General features: G+C 46.6%; 1 protein-coding gene across 7 annotated transcripts in view; it reads right to left on the bottom strand.

The window, feature by feature from the left end:
- LOC130539520 (netrin-G1-like) overlaps window positions 1-8,633 on the bottom strand; it is a 45,609-nt gene extending 36,976 nt beyond the window's left edge. The window contains exons 1-2 of one of the 7 annotated variants that reach the window (XM_057057916.1): window positions 8,415-8,633; window positions 2,979-3,639 (exon numbers count right to left, since the gene is read on the bottom strand). In XM_057057916.1, the coding sequence (XP_056913896.1) occupies window positions 2,979-3,236 (258 nt within the window). In that variant the 5' untranslated portion in view covers window positions 3,237-3,639; window positions 8,415-8,633. The other 6 variants (XM_057057914.1, XM_057057915.1, XM_057057919.1 and 3 more) reach the window with 6 other exon arrangements.
- Window positions 8,634-9,567: the final 934 nt, after the last annotated feature.

Raw genomic sequence — 9,567 nt, forward strand, 5'->3', positions numbered from 1 at the left:
TACCAGCGAAGATAAGTCTGCTGTATTCACTGTCAGTAACAGGGCAGTCTCAGAACAGCTTAGCGGGAGCTCTCGTCTCGCCTTTCCCTCCTAAGCCCCGGAGGGGTCTGTCTGGTGAACTGGTACTAAGGGCTCCCTTCATCCAATGCTGCGAAAGCTGAATAGAATTCAGGGAAATTACAAGAATCTCCCCATTTATGCTAGCTGGAGCAAACATCGCGGTTGAGGCAGAGTCCCAAATATTTGTACATCTCAAGCGAGATCTGGATGATTCAGTGTCAGATAAGGGGTCATCGCCCTAGACCTACAACACCCACAAATTAGGTGCAATGCCCATTCTGCAGCAGAGAATATCTGACGAGGGTAATATTAGCTGAATGCTAACATCAGGGAACATTTTCCCTTGTAATATGTGTGTGTGTGCGTGTGCGTGTGAGAGAGAGGGGGGGATTCTAGTATGAAATGTGCTAGATGGAGAGGGTTTGTAAGTGCTAGATGCGTCGCATAGTCGCCGACTTCCTCCCTTGTTCTGGCCCATCACAGACAGTAAAGACTCTTTTTATGGATGAGAAGAGACGACACGTGCGTTGTCCTCTATTACAATGTTCACTCCTTCCTCCCATCAGATCCCCTGGACACCTTTTCTTTTAACTTTAGAATAAAGTAACAAGCTGGGGGTAGGTTAGAACAGGGGCGTAAAGTAATGCGGTTAGAGACAGCACGTATGGGCTCCACATACATGCATGAAAGCCCCCCCGCGTGACCCTGACGACGAGGAGCAACGGTTCCCAGAACACCATGATGTCCACTGTCAACACATTTAAAAAGGAACGCTCCATATGAACACGCTCGTGCATGAGAACGAAACCTCCTTTCCAAATGGGATTCAAACCGTGCGCTGCCACTTTTGTGAGTCACCACTAAATCTTAAATCAGGCCTTAAAGTGGAAAAAGGGCCTCGATTAAAAGCCTCTTCAAGTCTTTTAACCAAATAAGATGTTGCTCTTTTCTAATTCTACTACAGTAACAACAAATTCTCATTAGAGCTTGTGCGCTACAATGAAGTTAATAATAATTACTTCGCCAACAACCGTTCCAATTAGCCTTATTGGACCATCTATATTGATTCAGGGGAATGCTGCACATGCTGTACTCTACAGGACAGACACACAAAGGCTGGAGACAAACTATTAGGTGGAAGAAACAATTGTTTCTCAGCTGCAGCGCTTGGATTTCAGCGTTTTAGCTTGTGCAGCATGCTAAAAGATTTTAAACAGCTTTAGAGGAAAGTAGCACTGTGGAAGCAGACAACAGGACATGATGAACCCCTGAAGGTACGAAGCTAAAAATAAAAACAAGGCTAAACCCCAGATGCCGAAACACCTGTCCCAGACGCTGTTTATCCTGGACTCTTTTTTCATTGGTGTCCTACGCACCCGACAGGAAGCAGTCTTCCCTCTGTTTTAACAATATTTCAATTAGGAAGAAATGGCTTCTAACCCTGGACACGGTTTATTTTTGGCAGCGCCTGGATCGGGATCAATTCGACTGGGCTCACAACTGTGGGCGATGTGGTTACTGCGCTGAGAGAAGCCATTTGCATTCTCCTCTCATCTCCAACCAACTCTCAGGAAGCACCAGTGGATAAGGTCACCAGTGTCAGCCCGCCAGCGTGCCGGCCGAGATTGAGGACAGATCAAACGTGCAACAGCCGCGAGCAGGTGAAGTCCGTGTTCTTGATCATCGCCGTTAATGACGACCTCCGATTCCTGTCGGATGTGATCAGAATCCCGAGGGTCACATGTACAGACCAAACAGAAGAAAAAAAAGATCACTCGCATCCCCATTAGAACAGGACGAGGGTCTCTCCGCGGTCGCCAAGGTCTCAGACAACACCTCCACCTCCAGAAGGAAGCTCTCTAACATCAGGATGAAATGTTTTCTGCTACCACGTTCCATTTGCAGGAGCGCATGAAAATATTTGGTTTCGGAGAATTTATTTTCAAAATGCTAAAACGTTTGCCCGCTCTATCTAACGACGCTCAGGTATCGGAATATCTTTGTAGGAGGTAAAAACAAACTGACATCAACAGCATTACAAGAACCAGAAGCAGAAGTTCCGCTGCCACCAAAGTCCAGAAGGTAGTTCCACATGAACTTGAACAGTGTTTTTTTTGTTTTGTTGAGGGTGTTTATTTGGGAGGATCTACTGGGCTGATAGCGGGTTTACCGTCTGCTTTGATAGAAAGCTTCACAGAACATCACGCGCAGGCTGGAGACTGACTCCTTTTTCATCTGACTGTGGCGTTAAATGTCTCAAAGCCATCTGGAGCTGCGGGAGGAGAAAAATGCTCCCTTTTAAAGATGCCTGTTTTAATTGGTAAATATTTACTCACAGGAGCGCTCGGCAGGCACAAGCACGACTTCTAATGAAGCACTTAAAAGCCTGTGGGCACCATGCTCTTTATTCTGAGTGTGATTCTGAACAAATTCAACCCCGGGGTTCAACAACTGTTGATAATGCTTGATGAGGGTAACTGAAACAAGGCTAAGCATTGTTGGGAGCCTGCAGTGACTCGTAATTGTGCGTGTACAATAATCTTGTCACTGCTGACTTGTGAGCCATCTTTCCGATGCAGGTTTTAAAGCGTTACCCTTGCGCGTGCTGGTTTGCGCTAACAAATGTTGGACCTCTATCAAAAAAGACCTTTCACCCCGATTTCACCCCGCCTTGTTTTTTTGTCAATAAATACATTTGTGTACAGATCTTCTCGTTTTCTGACACATCCCAGCCTCTAAATGAAGGCGGGCGTGCATGTGTGCTGTCAGATGTTAGCGTTTGCGAGCATCAATCTCGTCTGGCGTGGAGGCGAGTTGCCTTGTAGGCGTCACTCTACGACCCTGACCCAGTATTTTTGTGTGACTCCGCCTACAGCCTCATTTGTCTCCATCATGAGACAGGCGAGGTTACAACTCACCAATGCGCAGTAGGTTTCTGGTGGATCTCCGCACGTGATATTTGGGGGGTCGAGGGTCACTCGTAGGTACTTTGTCATGTCGGTGGCTTCAGGTTGACAGGCCATGTAGTCCCATGCGAGGCCTTCCTCTGTATAGATCTGGGACTTGCACACGTCATAGTGTCCCCATGCTGCCGGGTAATGTTGCATGGCGCGTGCCACACTGCTGCACGAGGCTTGCAGAGTGAACAACAGAGGCCAAAGCATCGCTAATTTCATCGTGTTGGATTCTCCTCTGCGAGTCTTCTTGTTTTTGCCTTTGCTGCTCTGCTGCAGGAAACGGACGGTGACTCTGAAGCTTTTCTAAACTTGCTTGGAACACTCGGGGTGGCACGATGGAACACTTGGGAGCATTGACAGCATGTTGCTACTTTAGCATCAGCAGCTTTAGGCCACGATTAGCGTGCGTTTATCACTTGCTGTCGCCGATTGCTGCTACTCCCGCCTGGCTGATGAGGTGTGTCGACAAGTGAGCTTCTTCTGTTGTTAGGCGTTGATGAAAGGGTCAACCAACGGTCAGATGCGACGTGCAAAGGGGATGCGACACTTGTCGTAAGTCAGCCGCTGTCAGATGCCTCAGCCTGACCTCCTGCATGCGCTGGATTTCCCTGCAGGGTGCATTCTGGGAAAAAAAGGAGGAAAAAGAGGACAGGGAATTAAAAGGAGACAGACAGGGACACAAAAACATGTAGGATCCTACAGATTCATCGTGTGACATGAAACATGTGACAGTTCATTTATATTTCTAATGTTGTATTTACATTTCACTAGCCTCCGGATTTTTTGCTTTACTTCATGCTCCAGGAATACATTGCTAACATTACTGTATAAAACTCCAATATAGCGTGTTTAGCAAATGCTCGTCTCCATTTGATTTTCATACAAGCAGGCTTATTTCCCCGGCACGGCGGTTAAGGCATCGCCTTTTCTGACTCCTTAATCATCATTTGTGGAGCTGTGTTATGCTTTCTGAGACGCGTGGGACATATTAAATCAAAATTTGAAGAGGGAAATGGCCTTTTTGACAGATTGTATGCTTCTTGGACTTATCACAAGCCATCAGTCAGATGGCCTAACTCGTCAGGTGGCGGCGTCTGGCGGCAGGCGGCGCGGGCCCCTACATTATCTCAGCGTTTCAGCGAAGAAAAATGTTGTTGAAGCGGGCAACGCGAAATGGCGCGGCCAATGTACGGCCCCCAAGGAGTAATGACAAAATAGGAGTGATTTTGAGGAGGCCCGGGGTTCTGCCTGAGTCACAATACTGAAAGCTGCTGTTCAGAAAATGGACTTACATTTCAATTTAACCTCTGTCTGCTCCAGGCTTTTACAACACACACGTTTCATCTCGGAAAATTCCGGACGCCTTTGCGCGTTTGAATCCGCAACTCAAAGTTGCGGGGTTTCGCAACGCGCGATGCAAATTGACCGTCCGGGTGGTTGAACTCATAACTTTCCAGTCATCAGTTCTATTCTCCACCTGCCCCCAGGCTCCATCTGCCCCTGCTCTGACTGACAGTCGCCGCTGAAATAAATCTTCCCAGGTAAGCTGGGGATCGAGGCATGCGGAGAGGCTTTCATGTTCAGAGGAACTGGACGCTTTTTCGTTTTGGTTCAAAAGAACGCAGCCTCTTATTGGGAGATCATTACAGCCAGTTGATCTACTTACGCACAGGTTCCTACTGACACACGTAAGACAAAGACTCACAGCACATTTAGGACACAGAACCTCCTTTTAATTGGCTGCAGCAGTGCACACATGCAGGCAGCTGTCTGCCTGCTGCAGATGGTTTAAAATCCACTTCTAACCCTGCGTCAGTCTGAAGGGGCTGTATCTGAAGCAACCGCAGCCTCCGTAAGTTGTTTGTATGGGAAAGAACATTAGGTTCTTTAGACGGATCTCGCGTTGGAAGAGAGGAAAGAGTTTTGTTTTGGACACTTTCACAGCACATTGATCCACAAGGCTCCAGTCCAGCAGAGGCCAATTAAAGATTCCGTAAGTGAGAGGAGCAGGCAGACGAGGCACCAGAGGCCACACGGTGGTTTGATGCCTTATCTAATTTTTATTTAATAGGCAGCATTCATAGATAATAGGCGAGCCCAAAGTGAGCAAACCATGGGAATATTGGATTTAATTCACAGGCCCCGAGAGTAATGAAATCTATACAGATAAAAGGAGGATGTCAGGGCCCCTCGGTGTGAGTCTCTGCAGAGAGAGATAGCTTTCAGCCTTCCGATCACTGGGTGACAGTGAAAAGGAAAAAGAGCCTTTGACATGAAACCCTTCCGATCCCGATTCTGCTTAACTTTCTGTCTAGCATTGAGCCATGTCTTCTGAAGACTACTTCATTTCTTGGGCCTTTTACTGGTTAAAAAGCTAATACATTTAAAAACCCAGGCGTGACCCTTTCACATCATTTTGGTTGAAATGACACGCAGAAAGATTTAGGTGCAAAACCACAACCCTCCACCCGGTATTGTCTATCCCTCACATCCGCCGAAATGATCGAAACGAGAGGAAGGACTTATTCAGAGAGGGGGGAGAATGAGGTCGGAGTCTATATTAAAAATCATCAATATTTTAGCAGCTCTTGGTATGCAGTGGGAGACAGCGCAAGCTGACCGCCTCCCCCCTCTCTCTCCCTCTGAAACACCCCCTTGTGTCCGCTTCCATCCCGTCCCTCGGGCAGCTCAAGCATGGCAGAGTGATTTTTTTTTTTTTTTTTATAAAAAAGAGAGAGACGTCAGCAGGTGACCATAGCCTGTAGCTCTCAATGCTCACAAACTTCCATCCGGGTGGAGAGCCAAGGGGAAGAGGAGGAGCTGTCCTGGTCCTGACACACGGACGTCACCACGGCACATTTCACACCAGTGAGCGCCGGATTTCTCTGGTTGCCAAATAAAGGCGTGAAAATAAAAGACCACAACAGCTTAGACCAACAATCCCCTCGTGTTTCGCCCTGCAACAATCGTTACTTTGTTCAATTGTGTCTGTTCAGGATTGTGCACACACATGCACGCACACACACATGTCCTTATTGATTCCACTGACTTCCAACCAATCACTTTTGATCTACGGCCAGTTTTAGCAGACTGATGCTTTGCGGCTGGCGGACGAGCGCAACAATAAAGCGGTTAATGCTTCCAGCGCTCCCCGAGCCAACAACCAACCCTTCCATATGAGTCACAGTAGAATCGACTGGCAGGCAAAGGCATGTTTGTGCTGGCACACATTGGTCTTCTTATTGTCTTTCTCTCCTTGGTTCCCCCCATTCAGAATCTCAACTCTGCTCTTTATCATACCAGACCCCCACAGCGCAGCACAGAGCACAGCACACACAAAAAGAAGACTCATAGACTGATGCATCCAGTTTTAACCCTCCACAATTGACGTCATTTTCCATGTATATGCCACAAACTTCCCATAGGGCCTGTGGAGATGTTGGAAGGATCCCTCAGAGATGGGGGGCCAGAAGCTGCCTCACATTAACTCTGGCCAAGCACATTATTGAGAGCTCCCCTCTGGACCAGCTCACCAGACAAAGATTCTGCAAAAATTCAAAATAAAATAATCTAGGACACGAAAATACGCACTCACCACATGACGCACACACGAGCACACGCAGATCGAAAGAAACGCGAGGAGAGCAACACTTTCAAATACTTTAATGACCTGATGCGCAACAGGTTTTAAAATTCTCCATCTACTGAGGATAAAAGCAGCTGCGGCTAAAGTGCTGATTTTACATGCAAAAAATAAAAAAATATATAAAAATAAAAAGAAGAAGCGCGATCAACTCCTCCAACAAAGGGATATCACAATTTACCCGGTACAATCACATTTTTACATCCACGTCTACGCTCGTCCCGGATTCGGTGAACCTACTTCGAACCCGCCAGCTGTTCCGCCCATGAAACTGCCCCCTGCCTATTGTGGCTCGTTTTATCACGATTGTCTTCCCACAAGTGGCGATATGTCGACAGGAAGAAGTCATAATCTAAGAAAAGCACACGACCACGGCAGTACTCACGTTAAATGCGCTCCCGGGCTCAGCAAGTTCTTACAACCAAGAGGAGGCAAACGGGGTTTTGAGTTGTTCTTTTTCACCTCTAATCTCATGTAGTCCAGCACGGTGGACCAAGAACTGGTTGTAATTCGCGGATCACCGGTTTAGATCACCGGTAGTTCTCTTCATTTGAACTTTTGGGGCAACTTTTACATCGCGTTAAAGCCTCGTTTTCTTTTTAGACCGTTCCTTCCAAGCTTTGAAACGGTTTGGAGTGGAGTCCGCACGGGATGATCGCCTTTACGCACGCGCTGCTCCAGAACTGGTCATTTGAATTACGCACGGGGAGGAAAAAATAAAATAAAATAAAAATAAGATGGTCGCTGTGATTCGCAGAGGAAATGCGAGGAAATGAGCGCGCGTGAACGCACCCTGATGGGAAACTGGTCGGGAAGAGGGTCGCCTAGGTCGGACACATTTCTCAGCTCAGCCCAACTGTGAAAAACAGAAGAGGAGATAAGAAATCTTCCTCAAATGGAGCCACTATGTCCAGTTACGGGAGATCGAGCGCTCCACAGGGTCCTAAAGATAATAGTCCCTGCCTGAACACCAACTTTATCTGCTGGGTTTCAAACATTTATTAAATCAAAGAAGTTGGAAGATACATAATCCCCCGCGTTTTCTAATATTTCCCACCGTTCTGACTAATATTGCGTTTCGAACGTGATTAGAATAACCAATATATTTCTCCTGAACCTGTCATGATGAAAATAATTTCATTTCTTATCCTTTCTCACTATTTCGTTGGTCCGTTCAGGAAAACAGACACGTTACGAGTAAAATATTCTATTGAGATTACTTCGGTACAGGTGGGCTGCGTCGCTTTCTCTGATGCAGGTAAAACCTCCACACACCGCCGTGGAGCACCTCACACACTGCCAATAACTACATCATTCACTAATGTCGGATATTAGACCCACCTGAAAAGGAGGTTAAATGTCACATATGATGGGGAGCCTGGAACAAACCGCGGAAAGTAAACATAGGCGAGCCTGCGGGCAGAATTTCTCCATGCAATTCAATTAAAAGCCCCCAGTTGCAAAACCAGCTATGTTAATAAAAAGTGATAACACTTCATTCTAATTATCCTAAAAATGTCAGTATTTTGCCTCCGGGTCCGTGCCTTAACAACACCGCTTCAGGACTCGACGCTCTCTGAAAGCCAAAGAAATGATTTCTTACCTCCCTTTTACAAAACAGAAGCCCCGCGCTCTTAAAACCAGCAAAAAAAAGAAAGAAAGAAAAACAGGCACAGAAAAAACTCCCTTGGCCGGAGGTGTTACAGTAGGTGTTGTTGGTTGGATCTGTAAAAGGTGACAGAATGAGTAGTTACGCGCGTCTCGCAGGTTCCGTTGACGCGGAGTCAGAGATGTCACCCTCCCCGCTACAGGGTGCCAAGCAGCGTGGCCAACAGCTGCCGTGACAGATCGCCGAGAACACGCATTTTAATTGCGGTATGATGCCGACATGGTGAAAATAGCCCAACCGCGCCCATGTGAAGGTCAGCAGACTTTCTTTCCACCGCGTCCGCGCGTCAGGGGTCCAGGACTTGTAGCACCTGTAACTAATGTTTCTCCATTCACACATGCGTGTTGGGGGTTTTAAACTGCAGGGTAGCTGTTGGAGCGCATGTATTAAAATGCTTAAGTCATAGATCCAAACTGTGGGAAGGTCCGGATCAGTGCTATGGGCAGCGCAACTTCACTCGGTGGGTCGACATTTAAAAGGCGTTTCTCACTTTCTATAAGTCAGTGAAAGAGCTTTGTTCAGTTAAATGAATAATGTCGAGCTCTTCCGCGCTGCTTTACACAGTTTCCACATCCTTAAAACGTAGCATCCTTTCCCTAAAAAAGTGAGAATCGCCCCAGTGGAATAAACCATTTAGTTTCTAAAGGTTTTTTTTCACCTTCTTTCTTCTCTCAGACTCTTTTTTCCCCCAGCGTCACATAAAAATCTCATTTCAGCATGCATTCAGCATTTTTGTGCTCAGTGTAGCCATCAGCCTTTTCATAGGGATGTTTAACTCCTGTCTATAGTGTAATTTAATAAATGAATCAGCAGGCAATGAGGAGGGACAAACGACAGCTTGGTTATAGGCACATTTTGGTTGAACCCACAGACGGATGACAAGTCAGTCTGTCATCCCCACAGAGGCAAAGAGAAGTGGCTCATGTTGAGGTTTCAGCCTTTGCTTGGAGCGACCACTCCTGACATTTCCATTAAATCACTCCTCTTGGAAATACAACCATACACCATGTTGTCTTCATTCGTAGATAGATAGATAGATAGATAGATAGATAGATAGATAGATAGATAGATAGATAGATAGATAGATAGATAGATAGATAGATAGATAGATAGATAGATAGCAGCTCCTCACAACTCCACAGCTGTTCACGTTAGCAGCTGTAAACCAGCTAGCGCACCACTTAGCTTGATGCTAATGATGTCGAACTGGTGGTCCACTCACACCCCTGAACGGTGTG

The sequence above is a fragment of the Takifugu flavidus genome, chromosome 15 (assembly GCF_003711565.1).
Source record: "Takifugu flavidus isolate HTHZ2018 chromosome 15, ASM371156v2, whole genome shotgun sequence".
Classification (NCBI taxonomy): domain Eukaryota; kingdom Metazoa; phylum Chordata; class Actinopteri; order Tetraodontiformes; family Tetraodontidae; genus Takifugu; species Takifugu flavidus.